Source organism: Phalacrocorax aristotelis, chromosome Z (genome assembly GCF_949628215.1).
Source record: "Phalacrocorax aristotelis chromosome Z, bGulAri2.1, whole genome shotgun sequence".
Classification (NCBI taxonomy): domain Eukaryota; kingdom Metazoa; phylum Chordata; class Aves; order Suliformes; family Phalacrocoracidae; genus Phalacrocorax; species Phalacrocorax aristotelis.
The window spans coordinates 20,833,555-20,853,998 of record NC_134311.1 but is presented as its reverse complement, the minus strand read 5'-3'; the positions used below and the strand labels follow the sequence as shown (position 1 = coordinate 20,853,998).

General features: G+C 40.6%; 1 protein-coding gene across 1 annotated transcript; it reads left to right on the top strand.

Moving 5' to 3' along the window:
- The first annotated feature begins 372 nt into the window (after positions 1–372).
- Positions 373–17,333, top strand: SLC25A46 (solute carrier family 25 member 46). The gene is made up of 8 exons (XM_075078306.1): positions 373–714; positions 2,619–2,661; positions 5,146–5,203; positions 5,715–5,792; positions 8,317–8,417; positions 11,529–11,585; positions 12,023–12,080; positions 15,215–17,333. Exons 1-8 carry the CDS (start codon positions 462–464, stop codon positions 15,791–15,793), a joined length of 1,227 nt encoding a protein of 408 aa, XP_074934407.1. The 5' UTR covers positions 373–461; the 3' UTR covers positions 15,794–17,333.
- Positions 17,334–20,444: the final 3,111 nt, after the last annotated feature.

The following is a 20,444-nucleotide window of genomic DNA, read 5'->3' as shown; positions in this document are numbered from 1 at the left end:
TTGCGGCTGGGGTGGGAGTTCACCGGGGGAAGGGCCGGCAGCTGCGCCGCCGGAGGGCTCCCCTCCACGCCAGGCGGTACCCGGGCTCCCTTCAGGCCCTGCCGCAGGTGGCGCGCCCGGCCAGGCCCACGGGCCACGCTGACCCCACCTCCCCGAGCCAGCCCGCCGCACCGGCAGGGGGCGCCCTCCCCCACCACTCGCCGCCGGTCCCGATCCGCGTCCTTCCCCGCTGAATGCACCACCCACCTCACTCCTCCCCGAGCCGGGCAGAAGGAGGGACTCTATTGGCCCAGCCGGCCGCCGTCCCCGCCTTCTTCCTGGCCACGTGGCCTCGCTCTCGGCTTCAGTAGGGCGCGCCCGTCTGTCCATCTGTCCCCAACTTCCCGGCCGGAAGTGGCGATTGGGACCGCGGGGTGCGGCGTCCGCTCCGGCCTGTCCGCGGCAGCCTCCCGTCTCCCGCCATGCACCCGCGGCGCCCCGAGGGCTTCGACGGCCTGGGCTACCGCGCGGGCGGCCGGGAGGAACCGGGTCCCGGCGCCAGGCCCTTTGGTAGCGGCTCGGAGCCGGGGCACTGGGTGACAAGCCCGCCCGACATCCCCGGTAGCCGCAACCTGCACTGGGGGGAGAAGACGCCGCCCTATGGGGCGGGGACCCCTCTGGGGGGCGCCGGTCTCAACGAGGAGCCCAACCTCGGGGCGGGCGGACCCGGCGCCGGTAAGGGAGGGCCCGGTCCGGCGGGGCAGCCGGCTTCGCGCCGTCCCGCCTGGCCCTCGCTTCGGAGGGCGACCCGCCGAGGTGGGCGAGGGCGAGCCGGCGGCGGCCGTGGGACCTGCCGCGGCCTGTCCGCGCTCTTCCGAGCGGCGCCCCGGCGTGCTGGGGCTGGCCCGGTGCGCTGGCCCTGACCCCCGCCGTCCCGGGCCCGGGGCGCGTTGCAGCCGTGGGCTGGCGGTGCTGAAGCGGCGGGGAGGAAAAAAAAAAAGTCCTTTAGAAGAAGGAGAACCCGCTCCATCGCCTGTTGCGTTCCAGCGCCCGCCTAGTCGCGTACCACAGCTTGATTACGTGCAAAATGTGATTGCGAGCGCCGCAGCGCGCCCTCAGCTTCTAGTGAAGCAGCGTGCGGGCAGCTGCCCATCGCCCATGTAAACCATCGCCAGCAGAAACACTCCGCTTTCTGTAATGGCGGGAAGTACCGTTTGGTCTTACGGTATATTTTGTTATTAGATGTTTCAGACTCTGTCTTGCGCCTGCTTTATTGTTTCGTTGAAGAAGTACAAGGGGTGTGGCTGGAACTGCTGAAGTCAACCCCCACCCCGCCCCCCGTGCACGGTGGCGAAGGAGCCATGGAACTGGTAGAATTCAAGGAAGCAACTGGGTTTGGGTGTTTTGCAGTAATTGTTGGGAAGCTGAGCAGAAACCCTCAGAAGCACAATATTGTTTTGTGTCTTTGTGAAATTGATGCGAATTAAGAGAAAGTTGCTAAATCTAGGCAGCTGAACATTGTCTCCTTTAATTAAAAGGTTGTTCTGGAGCAGTTTATATACACAAGAGTATCAGAGTTTTATGAAAGACTAATTTATTTAAAATTGAATTCTATTAATAGATGAATTGTCTTTTCTTTTAACCTGCAGTGTAGTGGTTTTGTTCAGGTTGTATAATGAGTACAGCCCTTAGCTGGACTTCCATCCATGCAAGCACTGCTTAAAGCACTACTTAAATACTCTTAAGATACTTGGACTTTACCTTTTTTTTTTGTCCTGTTTACTCATGGAGGGCATGCTGACCCTGCATTTTGGAGGACTGATAAGGAGTTTGATGTATGACTTGAGTCCAGCTTCTGCAAGTGAGAAAGCCTTATCATTCTTCTTAGGAGGGCTGTCATGTCTGTGTGGAGCTCCACACAAGTTACTGACACTACCCATCCTTCCACCCTCTAGGTTGTAACACTGGGCACTAATTTTCAGTTGTCTTTACGGTTCTGATGCTCTTAAAAATTCTTCCGATAATTCCCAGAGTGTAAATGTCTGGTAGCAGACAGCAGAGAATTGAACCCATCACTTTTGTTGCAATTTTAACAGTTCTTAACTAACTAAATTTTTGGAGAAAAATTGAGATAAAGAGCTGACTTGAGAATTCACATCATGTTGACATTTGTTACGTCAACAGTGGCTTTTTCTGTTACTTTTCCCAAAGTTTCTCTTTTTACTGTTTTTGTTTTTAAAATTAATTTTACCACAGATATCTAAAATTATCTTTCAGACTTACTGTAACCTCATGAATGCTAACTTTTCAGTGGTTGGTTTTTAGGTTTTTTTAGATGTTAAAATAGTCTGTTTTACTGTTCATGTTGTCTCTTTTTTTAGTCTGTAGCTGTTCTAAGACAAGAATTATTTTATTTCTAGAAGTATGTACAAACCCAAATGCAGTCCAAAGTGCAAATATTCCCAGGGGAATAACTTTTTTCATATATTCTCTTGCTGAGTTGCGATGAATAGTGTGGGTTGGTGATTGTAGTTTTCTGAAGCAAGTACAGTACAAAACTAGTTTTTCAGATCATCTGCATGGCATTTTCTCCTGCTTTGTGATAACACTGCTGTATAATCTGTTTTCATTTTTTTCAGAGCAGCTGAACAGATTTGCAGGCTTTGGTATTGGCCTTGCAAGGTAAGAGTTGTGTAATAATTTTCAGTAATAATGAAGCAGTAAAGCTGTAGTTGTCTTATGATCCCTATGTACATTTTCATGTTGTGTTTTTATGCCAGTAGACTTAGGAGGTTGGAATGCCTTCAGAAACCTACTACCTGAAATCCACATAGGCTTCTGTTCTCTTTAACTGAAGTGTTTCTCAAAATTACTTAATCAGCAGTGAATGTAAGAAACAAATTTTCATACAATCTGCCAAGCATATGTATACCCTATCAGAGCAATCTGAAAATAACGCCAGAAAGCTGTTTGCACATTTGTCACTTTCATTAATATTTTTAGGCAATGCAAATGTTTCCTAAGAAGGTGGAAATTTCTTCAAGTATATTATCAAAGTATCCTGGAACAGTAATGTTGATCTAACCAAGTGGTCTGATAACCATTTTATTCCTTATTATGGTGACACTGATTATAGTATTTTTGAGGAAGTGGTAGACTTTAACATGCTTAGTAACATTTTCAGAGCTTAAATTGTCAAGTGTAAGGATCATGATAAGCTTAGGATTTTTTGTAGGGTGCCTGCTCAGTCACGCTCCTGTGATCAGAGGGTTTTTTTTTTGGTCAAGGTACTGATGCAACTTGCAAAAGGATGCAAGGTGGATCTTTTTTTGTCTTGAAAAAGTTAGGACTAAAAAATTCTTATTCCTTGTTGACCTGAATGTGAGGCTTCCCAGAGAAAAGTGTGTGTTTCTTCAGAAAATGAGAGTACTTGTGTCACTTACCCAGTTAGACCAACATCAGAAGCTATGTCAGCTGAGGTTCTTATAGTGTACCTCTACTTAAAGAGGGGGACTTCTTACTTGACCACCAGCCTGTCCTGCTCCTTACCATGTTGTTATCACCCCTGATGCCCATCAGAACTTCTTTTAACCAGGTTGACTCACTAAAACAGAAGACAAAGTCAGTGAAAGAGCTGGATTATTTTTTGCTGTTCAGTTAGGTTGATTTACTTGGGAGCTGACTAACTATGAAAGCCAGCAGACACCAGCTAACTGGACCAGAGAGGGAAGGGATAAAGAAAAACTAGTAATGACTATCTCTGGCACGTAATAAGTTGCTTAAATTAGATCATCCCATCTCATGAGACTGCCTGTCCTTCTTCTCCCACTGCTTCCCTTGCAATGGCTCGGGTTGCTCATTCAGACCCCTTGATAAGTGTATTCAATTTGTTAAACTAGAGTTGGTGGGACTAGTTCTTCATCGACTCCCAAAACATGTAAAGAGTTATTTGATTTCTTTCCAACCTTATCAAGCTGAATGAGCTCAGGAGAGTACCAGCAAAGGACTGGAGCCATAAGGCAGGAACATATTGATCTCCTTCAGGAGCAGAGAGATGTTAGCATGGCTCAGCTGTCCTTTTGAACTATATGCTTTGACTTAATCAAACACGACAAAGTTTTCCATATCCTGAGCACCATGGCCACTAGGACTAAAATGGTTTTGGGAAGGAGAGCTGAGAGCAATTCTCCCTGCTTCTGCTTTTGCATTTGCACCAGATCATTTGTCATACACACATGGTTCAAGTCTGGAATTTTGTAGAAAACACCCAAAAGAAAAGGTTAGTTTTTGTGAGGTTAGCTGAGTTGGCTACCAGAAGGGCTTAATAGATAGCAGCTGTAGCGCAGAGAAAGTTTCAGCTCTTTTGGTAGCAGCAAACTACTAATGAGCTTAATAGTTATGAAACTGCAGGCTCAGTACTTTTCTGTGCCAATTAGTGCTTCTTTATTCAGAGTAAAATCCCAATAAGAGACCTATCCCAGATGTTGCTGTAGGTTGGTGGTTAGAGCTGTTACTTGGGATGCTTAGACAAAACCTGGAGGTTTTGCTTTTCTAATCCATATCCCAGATGTGAACCACATACACGCAAGTACTTTGATCACTCAGGCACTTTGAGATCAAATGAAAAGTTTCTCTGTGTGGCTGTGACCAGTTACTTTAGAACTGAGAGAACTTTCCTGTGAAGGTTTGATTGAAATACCATTTCTGGGAGTGGAGGGAGAGTTGGTTTTGGGCAGTAGCATTTTCTGATGAAAAAAATAGTACCAGTCCTCTGGCCCTGCTAAGGAGGATTTTGATTAATAACGTGGTGTGTGGAATTAACATAAAACTGGAAACTAATCCTTCCATGATTCTCTCTGGCCTGTTTTGTTCCCTCATATTTTGCAGAGGGGAAGTTAAGAAATTTGGTATATTGTTTTGCCTATAAAAATACATACATCCTATATATACATATGTGGCCTTTTTCATCGTAAATCTGTGTGCCACATTTTTCAATGCTTGTTCCTTTATAGTATTGGCAGGCTATATCGAAAATGCCTCATTAATTCACTTGATAATGTGTAGTTTTTCCAAATACTTATCTAGTGTTGCTAGAGTAAAATATCAAGCCTTTTCTAATAGATTTACGATGGCTTCCCATGCTTCAAATACACTTTTCTTTTAAAGCCTATTTACAGAAAATGTGTTGGCACATCCTTGCATTGTTCTACGTCGTCAGTGTCAGGTATGTCTTTTATATTACCTCTTCCAGTCAGAGCTTCTGTGTACTGTGATATTTCTCTGTTTTCATACTCTGTAGGGTATAAGGAACCTTTACAGTTCCCAGGGAGGTGCTGCTCATTAGGATTTTTTTTTGTAGCGTACATGTTTTTCATTCTGAAATTTAACTTATCTTGAACATTCTTATTCATTTTTGTGGGGGCAGTGGAAAATTAATTACAGCAAGTAAGTGTTTCAGAGGCTGCAGAGAAACTTCCAGATCCACGTTTACAAGCAGGATGCTTTGTTTCCAATATTTTCTGGCATGTGATTGCTTTACTGTTTAAATTTTCAGCATACAAGTACTGAAATGTTCTGTCTATTTCCCTAAACTTCAGTGGGAATTTATTCATATTTTGGTCACTTTAGCTGACCTTTACAGAAATAAAAGTCCTTAATTTAGAATACTTTTTCCTTCAGAGTTGTAACATCTGCAAGTGTGTTTATAAAGCTGCCATTATTTATGTTTTTAACAGGTTAACTATCACGCTCGGAATTATCATCTCACTCCCTTTACTATTGTCAATATCATGTACAGCATCAATAAGACACAGGTCAGTATTTGGTGCCAGGCTGTATCTCTGCAGTGAAGGTTACTATAGCACATATGTACATTGGCATCTAACTCTTAATGTAACTGTTGGTTAAAAATATGGCCATTGTAAGGAGGTTTTAATTTTATGGTTGCAGAAATGTTCCAAGATGATCATTGTAAATTTTTTAAAGTAGTACAGTATTTAGTGAGGAAGATTTGCAGAAGTTAGAAAGCAAAAGGTTCCTGAAACTAATGTTTTCAGTAGGATTCTAAAAAAATAATCAGTCTTTATCCATATAAAGAGGTTATCCAAATTACTACTTCTGAAGATAGTATTGCATGAATTCCCAGTTCTGCATGGGAATGGCAATCCTGCAACTCAGATCAGAAGACAGTAAGAAAAGACCTTGTGGATTTCTTACATGCTTTAACATCTAGAGCTCATTTTGTCCATTGAAAATGGTGTTAAGTTTATAGTACAGAGTATGAATAGTGAGACATATGCCTCCAAAATTGTTGCCAACTATTTGAAACTATTGAAGAACAAAAGTTGCTTCAGAGTTGAAAAGTTAGCTGTCCCCTGAATTTCATGATGATGAAGTTTAATGGTAGAATGGCAAGAGGTGTCAAGGATAACAAGGAGGACTTCTTCAAATACAGCAGCAGTAAAAGGAAGACTGGGGGAACTTTGTTCAGCAGCAGGCCAAAGGTGGGGGCCCTGGTGACTCAGGACACAGAGAAGGCAGAGTTACTGAATGCCTTCGTTGCTTCAGTCTTTACTGCGAAGGCTGGCCCTCAGGCATCTCAGCATCCAGAGATGAGAGAGAAAATCTGGAGAAAGGAGGACTTCCCCTTGGTTGATGAGGATTAGGTCAGAGATCACGTAGGCAAACTGGATCCTCACGAATCCATGGGCCCCAATGGGATGCACCCACAAGTGCTGAGGGAGCTGGTGGATGTTCTTGCCAAGCCCCACTCTCCATCATCTGTAAAAGGTCATGGAGGACAGGAGAGGTGCCCAAGGACTGCAGGGAAGCAAATGTCACTCCAATCTTCAAAAAAGGCAAGAAGGGGGACCTGGGAAACTAAAGGCCAGTCAGCCTCACTTCCATCCCCAGAAAGGTGATGGAGCAGTTCATCCTGGAGGTCATCTCCAGGCATGTAGAGGACAAGAAGGTTGTCAGAAGTAGCCAACATGGATTCACCGGGGGAGATCACGCTTGACCAACCTGACAGCCACCTATGATATTGTGACTGGCTGGAAGAAGGGTGAGCAGTGGACGTTGTTTATCTTGGCTTTCGTAAGGCGTATGACGCTGTCTCCCATAACATCTTCACGGACAAGCTAAGTGTGGGTTAGAAGAGTGGACACTGAGGTGGATTGAGAATTGGCTGAACAACAGAGCTCAGGTTGTGATCAACAGGGCAGAGTCTAGTTGGAGGCCTGTCAGTAGTGGTGTTCCCCAGGGGTCTCTGCTGGGTCCAGTCCCGTTTAATATATTCACCAATAACCTGGATGATGGGACAGAGTGTAACCTCAGCAAGTTCGCTGATGCTGCCAAGCTGGGAGGTGTGGCTGATACACCAGCAGGCTGTGCTGCCATCCAGCGAGACCTGGACAGGCTGGAGAGCTGGGCCCAGGGGAACCTCATGAAACTCAACAAGAACAAGTGCAAGGTCCTGCACCTGGGGAGAAACAACCCCCTGCACCAGTACAGGTTGGGGGCTGAACTACTGGAAAGCAGCTCTGTTGAGAAGGACCTGGGAGTGCTGGTGGACAACAAGGTGACCATGAGCCAGCAATGTGCCCTGGTGGCCAAGAAGGCCAATGGTATCCTGGGATGCATTAAAGGGAGTGTGGCCAGCAGGTTGCAAGAGGTTACCCTCCCCCTCTACCCTACGCTAGTGAGGCCACATTTGGAGTACTGTGTCCAGTTCTGGGCCCCACAGTTTAATAAGGATGTGGAACTGCTTGAGCAAGTCCAGTGGAGAGCTGCCAAGGTGATCGGGGGACTGGAGCATCTCCCTTGTGAGGAAAGGCTTAAAGACCTGGGTTTGTTCAGCCTGGAGAAGACAAGACTGAGGGGAGATCTTATCAATGCTTGAAAGTGTCTGAAGGGTGGGTGTCAGGAGAATGGGGCTGGACTCTTCTCAGTGGTGCCCAATGACAGGACAAGGGGCAATGGGCACAAGTTGGAACCCAGGAAGTTCCAGCTGAACATGAGAAAAAACTTCTTTCCTGTGGGGGTGCCAGAGCAGTGGCACAGGCTGCCCAGGGAGGGTGTGGAGTCTCCTTCCCTGGAGACATTCAAAACCTGCCTGGACACGTTCCTGTGCCCCCTGCTCTGGGTGTGCCTGCTCAAGCAGTGGGGTTGGACAAGATGATTTCCAGCAGTCCCTTCCAACCCCCACCATTGTGTGATTCTGTGAATTGTAGTGCTGTGTGGTCTGAATTTGCTGGAATTGCATAAAAGTTAAGATTAAAAGGTATTTTGAGTTTTATGTTGCATGAATCAAAATATGTTGCGTATTTCAAAACACAGGGTCCAAGAGCTCTCTGGAAAGGAATGGGCAGCACTTTCATTGTTCAGGGCATAACCCTGGGAACAGAAGGCATCATCAGTGAATTTACACCTTTGCCAAGGTATTGCCTGTTTGTTTTTTTTACTGCTTCTTACAAATTGATTATCAGTTGTTGACCTGCATTCAAAGTGTTAGAAATGTAAGGCTGATCGAAAAAATCTTATTTGATTAGAACCATCAGACATCGAATAGCTGTTTTCAGCACAGTGTGATTGTCTTGGCAAAGAAAACTTTGTAACTAATAAATAGTGGGAGACTCTTTTTGGCAGCTTTGTATGTTTGGTATGTCTGCCTACTGTTCTGAATATAGCAATTATATAGGAAATCGGTCTTCAGTATAATTCCAATGTAAGAAAAGAATTCATAAATCTTTTTTGTATTTTGGTTTGCCTAAAGTAAAAAGTCGTTGTTACATTCATCTGAATACAGAAAACTTAAATGGCTAATGAGCCAGCGCTGAACATTTTCCCTGTCTTTGGTAGGTGAGAGAACAGAATGGCCTGCATTAAAAAATGAGAAAACATGGTAAATAAGAGTCTGTGTGGCTGTCAGCTTTGTATTCCATCCTCCTTTACCAACAACTCTATGTACATTGTTCAATATTCTTATAATAAAGGGGTTACAACTAAAAGTGAGTGACTTCATTTAAAGATATATTCACCATTCTACTTCACTCTGTCCATCTTTGGCTATAGTAGTTTAGTAATATTTTCGATGTGTTACTCTGTCTACTTTTTATGCTGAACTATAACTCCAGGATTATGGTAAAACATTGTGATGTCTTTCTGCTTTGAGATACAAGCCTGATAAATAATTTTTCTCTGAAGACTTTTTATCAATGTTTTGTTTTATAATGGTGCAGAGCTTACAGCAAGGGCTGACAACTGTAAAAATATATATATTGTCAGGCTTGTTACAGGTATTTTAAGAGTAAGTAGGTTGTGTGAGTTTATTATATTAAGTAACTAAAATTGCAGGGAGACCAAGAGATCATCAAAAGTTAGAGAAAGATACTTAACAGTTGCAGGACACACACTGAAGCCAGTAAAATGGTAAAGACCTGCCTTGGAAAATATATTAGGGAGGTAGGCAAGTAGTTGGTTTTCAAGCTGTTTAATTTTGTATGGACCAGTGGGCTTGAGAATCATGTTAGCTTTCAGAAGAGAAGTGCCTATTTTTAATGGGTGGACAGACACCAAGTACTTAGGGGACATGGAAACTTGACCTGATTTTAAAGACAAGAAATGTCTTGTCTTAAAAATCAGTCTGAATCATACTACTATTGTGATGCATGCATGCATACTAATAAAAGTAAGTCTTTGCAGGTTCTGCATTCATCAAAGCATTAGCAAAAGGATTTCATACTTAGGTTGTGTGGAGTGTGTATTTAAGCTTTTTGGTCAGCTCCGTCTCATACATAACTGAAACTCCCAGGCATCCACTTTTCTGAGTGTGACTTGTTCTTGTTTTCAAATACTGCTGTAGGGGATGCTTAAGTTCATGAGGTGTGATATAGTGGTTTTATTTTCATAGTTGTGATTTGTCCAGGGTGAGCTAGGTTTTTCTTCTGTTGGGCCAGTAGTTCAGTTGATTGAAAAGTAACTGGTGCTGCTGCCAAAAGAAGCAGTCCTTTCTGCTAGCACCTGCTCATTCCTTTCCCAGTACTACCCCTGCCCTTGTGCCAACACAGTATGTGAACAAAATGAACTGGGCTGGGGAAGTGATCTGGGTAAAATGGTTGTCTTGTACATGCACAACCCCACACAGTTTTCTACTGGATGCTCTCCCTTCCTTTTTAATGGTAGCATCACAGTGGGCTGTCACAGGGCGGTGAAGGTTATTGCTTATAGCAGCAGTGCCAGCAAATCTGATTTAAAAGGTTATTTAACTACATTATCAAGCTCCAAAGGACACAATGAAGTGAGATGTCAATTCCAATTCTATATCATAATATCAAAAGAATCCCCCTGTTTTAGGAGAGGGGCCCAGAAACGGGTGTTAACATTTTTGTTGCAAATTGAATGTTGTACTAGACAAACTCATTCCGTAATTGTTCTTTCCCTGCAGGAATAGTTATACCTAGTGGATTGGCAGGTTAGGCTTTCACACATTGGTTTGGCTGGCTTCATCTTCCACATCTTTTAAGTATTTTGGCTCAGTGGATGTGATCCAAATGTCTGAAATATATAGCGGTAAATGATCTTCCCTTCCTCTTTAGGGACTGACCTCTGTATCTGGGAAAGCAGTAGCTACTAGTAACACACAGTTCTTCAGAAAGGGCAAAGAGTTTCCTTTCCTGGATTAGAGTAGTTGTAACTACAGGCAGTGGATGAGAGTGGTTCCTGGGCAAGAATTGAAGCTGAACACTTCTATAACTTGTTATTAAAAATGTATAGTCTAGTGTGTCCAACATTCAGACAGAAATATCTTTACCTCATAGCTAGAGTATTTACCGAATGTATGGTAAATATATTTTGTTTTTGAATGTTGAGCTAGGTAGGATTAAATTTTCTGTCAAGGGGAGTGTAGTTAGCATTTACTGTTCATATTTTGAAGTGTGTAACTAGAAAATACTGCTTTTTAAAGTCACCTTTGTGTTAAACATGAGTTTTCTTTTGTTTTACTAGGATACGCTAGAGACAAGTCTTTTGGCTTAGGACCAAACTCAAGTCTGTACAGAATTGCTATGCAGCTTCTAGTCTGACGTATTGTACTTGATTTGATCTTGTCTGTCAGAATGTGATTTTTGTTTTCAGGAAGGAAACATCAACTGGGTAAACATAACCTTAAAGAACAGGAAAAGCCTAACCAAAAAAATATGAGAAAAAGGCTGTTGATAAAGGAAGACTATTAAGATTTTAAAATAATCCAAAATTCCCAGAAAAAGGGTTTAAGAGTTAGTACACAAGGATGCTTAATAAATGCAAAACACTGAAGCCAGTAGCTGTGAGAGCTACAGACACCTTACTAATAATTGAAAGCTTTTTTGATAGAACTAAAAGTTAAGCATGATTTATTAAAAGAGTAGCTGATGTCTTTCCGCTATGGGAAATCCTGAAATGTAAACTGGTAGTAGAACACCAGTATGAAAACTGGATGTTGATGGCCATGGAAGAAGTGCTTGAGAATAAGGTGTTCTTATCCATGTTAAGGTAAATACTTTTCTTTTTAGGGAGCTTTCACATAAGTGGAATCTCAAGCAGATAGGTGGACACCTTCTACTCAAAGGGTAAGTATATCTTATGTCTAAACGTTAATAAAACTACTATGTGTAAATTAGTTTAATGTGCAGTGATGGTTACCTGACAGGGTGCTAATACTAATTTCCAAATTTGAGCAATCTTGATTGCATACACCACTTTCACAGATTATTTTCTCTTACTAGATCCCTATGTCTCTATGGAACCTGACTGATTAAAAAGATTAGGCTCTTTTAGTAATTATGATATCTGAGAGACCTGAAACAATCTGGTCACCTGGAAACAGAATTTAACAGAACTTCAGAGTGGAGTTTATCTCAACTTGTTAACGTGCATTTTAATAGTTTACTTAGTTTGTTAGTTTTCTCTTAGGCAAGACTTGGTAGATGACTTTATCAACTTCTAGGTGTATATTTGGCTAAAATTATAGTATTGTAATGACCTTAATTCTTGTTAATTTCTACAGTTTAACACATGTGATAGCAATGCCTTTTTATTCTGCGAGCCTGATTGAAACTGTACAGGTAACTTACATACATTTACAACATTTTAAAAGTTACTGTTCTTCTCTTTACAGTTTAGATTATGTGGAGAAGTAAGTCTTTGGCTTTGTATTCAGGTTTATGTTGCAATAGTTGCATTTGTTTTGCTTGAGGCTGTATGACTTCTAAACTGACAAAATGTATTTATGGATATATTAATTTTACTGTCTAAAGTCTAAATCTAGAATTAGGACGTTTAATGTAGCTATTTGGAATATATTATCTATAAAATAAGGACAGGTTACATCTATATGTTCTAGCAGATAAACCATAAAGAAGTTTTTCTCATGTAAAGGTTTTAAAAGGCTTGCTAGGCAAGTTTACCATGACCTCTTCCCCTGTAACAGCTATAAACCTTTTTCCAGTAATTCAGCTTTGTTTTGCTAATGTACTGAACTCTACTATTTCAGGACTGCTTTCATTCAGTCAAGTGTTGCTTTTAGATTTTCATCTAGTTCTTCCTTAGCCATGAAAGTAAATATCTGGACTTGTCGCTTAGGATACAGCTTGACTTGTTCTGTAACTGTACAGAGTAACACATAGCACTTGTTTTTCAGTGAGTTGTTGCATCTCCTTCTGGAGAAGGAGACAAGGGTTAGCTATGCAGAAGTGGTCATGGGTAATTCTTCCAGCTACCTCTGCATAATGAGTTGCTCTTAATTAACATGATAGCATCTTTGTGCAGCTGATGGAACTCTTATGGTAAAGTGAGCGCTCATGTGAAGGGTGGTGCAGGATAGTCACTCTATGTCGTTCAGTCATTTCATTCAGAAAAATAATTTTTCATTCATAGCATAGACAAGTTTTAAGTACTGCAAAGACTGATTTAGATCCAGCTGTTTAAACCCACAGTTCAACTGCTGGTGTATGTCTACAAAATAGTGCTTTCTCTGTGGAGAAGAGGCAAACAAGGCTGACTTCTATAGTTTCTTAGTTTCAGCGTGTAATTTAGAGGCAGGTACTCTTAAGGGTAGGATTCTGCTCTGTGCAGAGGATCCAAACTTAAATGAGCCAGAAGGCACTAGGAAGGCTGTTCTGTCTGAACTGGCCACATTATGGACTAACAGGACAGGAGAGATTAAGTGTCTGTGCATGGGGGCATGTGTATAGACTCCCAACAGCTGAACACATGTCCTCTAATGTTACTCTGTGTTTAAGAAACCCTCTTCCCCTTTCCTGCTGAATTCTTTTTAAGATAATATCCCATAAATCCATCCTGAGTGGACCTCTGAGTTTGTGGAATCCATGGGAAGATTTAATTGGTCTTATACTAGGAAGTTGACTTAGGAAACTCTTATGTCCTGGGGAACATCTTTACCCTGAGCATGCTGTAATCCTGGGACTAGAAACAGGAGTAGAACACTGTTCGTGTTTCTTGAGTTCTTAGCAGGTGACAGAATGGAACGTTTTATTCAGGTATCTTATTGCTTGTATTTTTGTCTGAAAGGATGTTTTCTGTGTTGTTGGACATGGGAACATATTTACCAATAAATGATAAAAGAGAACATGATTTAGAGCCTGTCTTCTGTTTGCAAAATGAATAATAAAGCTGCTCTGCTAAAAAGCATGGCTTAATAGGAAAACCATTGAAAAGCCAAAACAGCATCTCCCCCAGCCTTTTAGACAGGTGATCACCTCTGTAAAGCACTGCTTATGAAAATAATTCCACTGAGATGTGAGGATTTTAGGCTTAGTAGGCTCATCTGTGTGCAAGTATTGTACTGAATAGGTGTATATATGCTGTATGAAATGGATTCTGCAGTTCCTGGAAACATCATCATGAGCTATCTTACTAGAAACACAACAAAGGTAATGACAGAATTTGTGAAGACTTTATGCTGTATTAATCAGTGCAGGGAGGCAATGTGGCTTATCAGGGTTACATTATATTCCTGTGCTGCAAGAAAACAGTGACCAATAACAAACTACAGAAGTTAAAGATTGTGGGATTTGTTACTAACAGTTTTCTATTAACTTTATGGTTTATCAGAATTAAGACACTGTTCAACAGTATTAGTTTAACACAGTTCTCAAAGTAAATATATTTCATCAAAATAACTACATGGTAGAAATTTGTAGCTGTCACATTACTGGTTTTGTGATTTCAGGCCACATGGTGGCGTGTTTGACAAGCACAGTTTTGAAGTGCAGGGACTGCAGTGATATGGGGGAGAAGAGGATTCAGTAGGGGTTATGATGTTTAACTTGTACTTGAAATCTGGAACAACTTTATATTCTTGAGTATTTGAACTAGTTTCTCTTCTATGCAGACTGACCATGAAGGCTTTGCAGGCTGTTAGTCCTTACCCAGAGTACTGAGGAATGTCTGGTGGTTTATCCTAGCATGAGGTCAGGACACAACCAGCATGGACTCAGAGACATGGGCATTGAGGAGAACTCCCAGATGCTGATTTTTGGATGTAGCAGAGAGTATAAAACCCTGAGTTTGTATAAGTGTTAGAAGGGGAAACAATGTCTTTAGCTTAATCCTGCTGTCACAGGTGGAGTATAATGGAGTAAATAATTACTAAGTGAATTCTTTATTTTCACTGCATGAACAAAATAATTACTTCTTTTCAAAGAGGCAGCATGGGAAAAGAGTGCTATTTTAGTTGCAAATAATGGAATGGAAGTGTTCAGAGGTGAACCTATTAAATTCAAATGAAAAATTATCGTTAAACTCCTCTTCATTTATGGAAGTCTTTAATATGCACATTCAAGTTCAAAGACTAGAGTTATAGTCCTTAAGGAAAAGGACTTTTAGGTAAATACTTCCTGGCATTTTGCTCCAGAAGTAGGCATCCTCAGTGCATGACTGTTTTGCTGATACTTTCAGCAGCAGGCTGAAAGTCAAATTTCTTTGGTAGAAACACAAATAACTGGAATGTACATTAAATGAAGACTCTTTAAGATGGGTTCATTTTTTAAAAACAAGTTTACTTCAGTGATATCGAGTGCTAGAGCAAAGGATTTATATCAGTATAGCTGTGTAGATATGATAGCATGCGAATGTTTAATTCTTCTGTGAAGTTCAGCCATGACAAAGTGTCAAAGTGGATGTCGGCATGGTTATGAAATGGGCAGCACAAGCTGTAACTATTCCTTTGTGCTTGTAGAGTGAAATAATTCGTGATAATCCTGGCATCCTGGACTGCGTGAAAGAAGGAATCGGCAGAGTTGTAGGCATGGGAGTACCCCATAGCAAGCGTCTCCTTCCTCTAATGGTCTTGACTTTTCCAACTGCTCTACATGGAGTTCTTCACTATGTCATCAGTTCCATCGTTCAGAAGCTTGTTCTGTTTGTTCTGAAAAGAGAAAATACCCAGAACCTTCCAACTGAGAGCTCCACTTCTGTGCAGAGCATGCTGGATGCATATTTTCCAGAACTTATTGCTAGCTTTGCTGCTAGCCTTTGTGCTGATGTCATGCTTTACCCACTGGAGACAGTTTTACACCGCCTTCATATTCAAGGGACACGCACAATTATTGACAATACAGACCTTGGCTATGAAGTGCTTCCAATCAATACTCAGTATGAGGGAATGAGAGACTGCGTAAATACTATAAAACGGGAAGAAGGAATGCTAGGTTTTTATAAAGGATTTGGAGCTGTTGTAGTACAGTATACCTTACATGTGGCAGTCTTACAGCTTACCAAAATTATTTACTCAACACTGCTTCAAAATGTTTCTTAATCTGTTCAGGTGTGGGTATAGCACAGTGGACATGATTGACTTATCTAATTATTGTTCAAAATGGCTTAGAAAATGAATTTTGAAGAATCCACTCTGGATTCTCCTTACACTGTAAAAGAACTTGTTTTAAAAATGGGGATATAGACTCTTAAGTGTAATTTAAAAAGTACTGTTTAAATGTAAAATTATAGAAACAAAATGAATATAGAATGTGCAGTCATACAGAAGAGAATAGGATTTCAGATGTGGTTAGAATGAGGACTTACCTTTCCTCTTACCAGTTAACTGCTTTAAAGAATGGATATGAATTCTTAATGTCTGCTTTATAAACATCGCATCTGATATTTAATTTGGACTGCTAGTCAGTTCAAAGCAATTTATTTTCAGAAGTTGTAAGAACTTGCAAGTGGGAGACTTAAGGGTTTACTGGACTTTTAAAAATGTTTTCAACTTCACTGTTAATGGAGCTCTGAGGAAAACAGAAATTGTAAAGGTAACTTAAGCAGACATAAATGTCATAATTTACAGGTACATAGAAGGCTTCCTACTTTGCTGCATTGTGGCAGAAGATGACAGAGGAATATTTTGCTTTGTACAAAATAACAAACTTAGTTTTGGGCAAAGTTGCACAGAATGCAGATTTGGCTCTCTTGCAGTTTGTTTGCAAGGCTTACAGTAACAAAAGTGTGAATAAAGCAAACTAGAAACTGATGTGTGCATGGGTAAGTGCCATTTTTAGTCGACTTTCCACTCAACTTCAGGATTTAGTTTTACTCTACTACTTCATATTAGAGTAGAATAGTCTTACAAATGTATGTAGTATCAGTGTTCAAAGTGTATAGAAAGTGTAAAAAATTAATTGGCTATTTCTAGAGTTTCTTTTTTGTTAGATCGGATCGACAATTATCTGCTTACTACTGATGTCCTTCATTCAAAGTCTCTGCTGGATTAGATATTTTGTGAAGCAGAATTCAGTCTGTTTTATGTGCAAATGAACTACTGGAATGTACCATTTTTACCCTCTTTCCCCTAGTAGATCAAGACTTTCAGTCTGAAAATCAGTTCTGGTCATTCTAAATAACTTAGTCCTTGGTTTCATCAGTAAACATGAAAGTTGGGGGGGGGGGGGGGGGGGGGAGGAGGGCGGGGGGAGAATGATTTTTACCAAATAAAACAAGCATGTGGAGAGTCACTTTTAAATTAAATGAGAGGCTGCTGCCTTTTTCACACTTTCATGTTGCAAGTCTATCTTTGTGAATACTCTAAACTGATGTGCATTTTAATCATTGTATAGTAGTTATCCCTTGCAGAAAGTTGTCATGGCAAGGTATTGAAAAGGTGTTGGTGTTCATAAGTTCTGACTTTAAAACATTTACAGGTCTACTTTGCTATTAATCTAACTTTCATGTATTTTAAATGCATAAGTGTTGAAATGGAAAGTACAGTGAACTTGGGAACTGGCGTTATTTTGAAATATTGTTAATTGCAAATTTAGTGTATAGAATGGAAGCAATGAAATAAAATTATAATTCATTAAGTATTTTGAAGTAATTCACTGAAGAGGCATGAAAAGGAATCCTGATTTGTGTGTTATATTTTATTGTATGGACTTTAGAGTGGCTTTTTCAAGTTCCTCAACTTTCTGAAGTGCAAGAACATGTTGCATTAAACTACATGCAAGAACTTGGGTAAAATATTCAATTCCTGGTTTATATTTTTTAAAGTTTGAGTATGAAGAGAGCCATATCAGAGAATCATCCAGATTGGAAAGGATTTTGGCAGGTCCTTTAGTCCAAATTCCTGCTCTAAGGAGTGACAACATTGACTTCAGACCAGGTTGTGCAGGCCCTTGTCCAGTCAAGTTGTTAATTCCAACTTTTAGTACATAAACCCAGCCTCTTGAAAGGTGTTAAATTCAACTGAAGCCAACTACTCCCTTGCAGTTGCCTTGAAGCAGTAACTAACTGCATGTTCAAGACCAACACTTGCAGATGTATCAGTGAAATTGGACAACAATGTTTCTCTAGGAATAAAGTTTTAGGGCAGGCATTTTGTCATATAGGATAGAGGATGTGCCTTTATGTATTCTGCAAGAGGGAAGATGGTGAGTTCTCAGAACAGCACTAGGTATTGTAGTAGAATACTAACCTGTGTCAAACACTTGCTTTTGTTGCTCAGAGTTTTACAGTTCTAGTCTATGCCAGAGTCTCAGATATGTAACTTTAAGCAGGGTGAGAAAGAATGCGGTCAACTTACAGCAACTGTTCTGCAGTGGAAAAGCCATTTGCTTTGGGCTGTTCCTTTTTGATCCTCTTCCCATCAGTTAGAATGAACATGTTTTGATTCTTCATGTATACTTGCTTTACCTTCCAAAAGTAGTAATACTTCGCTTTGTTCGGAGTTGCTATTTTTGCCTATGCAAAAATGTAAATGAATGTGAGGTGAAAAAAAATCTTTTTCAACCTTTTCAATCATAAGTGTACTGTTAATTTATTTCTGTTTTTCATTTTGATCGTTAGGTACTCAATCTTTACCTCAAATGAGTGAATAATAGGTGGCTTTATCAGAATGCACTACTGAAAACTACAAAATACTGAATTGCTGTAGAAAGTTTTTAATTTTCTGGAATATTAATTCTTATGCACTCTATTCTTCCTAATACAAACTTAATTACTTTTTTGTACATTGTTTTTCTGACTTTTTTTTCATTTTTAAAGAGAACTGATTTCAAGAAGATAAATATTACTGAAGAAAGACAGACTCAGTGTAATGTTCCCTCCCAGTGAAGAATTACTTGGCTTCTTATCCCCATGCCTCTTAAAAGGCAAGCCTTTATATGCAATAACTGACAATAGACCAGGCAGGAAACTTTGAGATATGAGGCCTGCTGGAAACCATTGCAATTATCTGCCTGTGTTGTTTCACAGACTGCCTTACAGATCAGGCTTGACTTTTGGTTGTGTTAGAATAGAGCTTTTAGATCTAGCGTTGCTGCGAGTACTGCATTCTTCAGCAAGGTTCCAGCTGTGTTCACTCCTGTTAGCAGATCTACTTTGGGGCACACGTGAGTTGATCTAGATCTTGGTCCTGTCTATAATACCCGAGGCACGCAGTGTGTTTTACAGCTTTATGCGTAATTCATAAGACTCAATATTAAATTACATGCTTTTCTTAGCTCTTCTGAATTTAGCAGCAGGTTCAAAGCAAGTATCTAATGTCCTTCTTGCGGCTTGCTCCATTTGAGATGGTCATTCAGCTGGATACACACCTTCAGCTACAGACATAATCAATGCACACGATGTAGATGAAGCCTGTCTTCGCACTAATATACAAGTTCATGCTGTGCTCTAAGATATTTGTTGGTATAATTCAGAGCTAGCAGTGGTCGCTTTCAAACTATTTACCCTTTCAATGATATCCAAGGAGAAGAGGTCGCACACTGAACTCTTTGACTAAATGGTTGTTGCGAAGATACTTGAGAGCAGCGTATAATGGCAGCATGCCCTCACCTGTATGGGAGGAGAGGTGGTAGCAAAATGTGAATAAACAGTTTGTCTAGGTTTGCTTTAGAAGATGGCATATGTATGTCCAGCAGGGGCAGAAGAAGGTAAGATCTTTATTTAGTCAAGAACTGGTGGCATCTGTGTTTTAAATGCAAATCTGATTTTAAGGAGTTGGATAAAACTGTATTTTCAGATTTGATGGAATAAAGGGAATTGGTTTTTTACCTGCAGCACTGCAGGCTCACCACAGACACTTTGGCAAATTGTGGACAAAATTGAGGGCGGGAAAGAAGTAACATTGAAAACGGAATGTATAAATTGCCCAAAAATGCAGATAAACAAAAGTTGATGATTGATGTTCTCAGTTACAACCAATTAATTATATAAAGTAGAAATGTCCAAAAGTTAGTATTTATGGAGAGTTTCATTTAGAAGTCTATTTCTGTCTTTATCTTTCAAAAGGCATTTTTAAGAATAAGTTAAAATCACAACATGTTTTAAGCCCAACATATCCTTTTTTCCCCTGATACTTGGAAACAACTAACTCTACTAAGAAGTCAGTTAATCTTTCAGCTTTTTCAATTGGGGAAAAAAAAAAGCTATCTACATCTTTCCTTCAAATCAAGGCGTCCTTCCAATGGATGAAAACACCATCATATTGCAGTTATATTTTTTATATATTTTTCAAACTGCTAATGAGTTGGCTGCAGTACATACTGCCTGCAGCAGCTTGGTCTATGTGAGATAATGTATCACTCGTCTCTTGTTTTCAAAGTGTAGGGACAGAATGTGACTTCACCTACCAAAGTAATAAAATCAGAAGGGATGGTTTAGCTGTTACCTGAAATTCTGAGTCTTGCTCTTATTTCATGGCCTGAAGCTTGGTAAGAAGTCCAGAACACAAGGAGTTTTTGGATAGGACAAGGCTCTGTTCTGCATAGGTGATTCATGTCTTTACCCAAACTGAATTCCTAGAGACAAGAAGCTTATAAATTGGTATTCCTGATTCTTGGTTTCAGGGTACTTCCAAAAAAGGGAAACAGTAGATTTGCTTTTACTACAACAGTGAGTGTACCTTACTGAAGTTTTTGATCCCTGAGATGGAATCCTGAATTTATGTATGTAATATTTGAGCCTTCAAGCACATT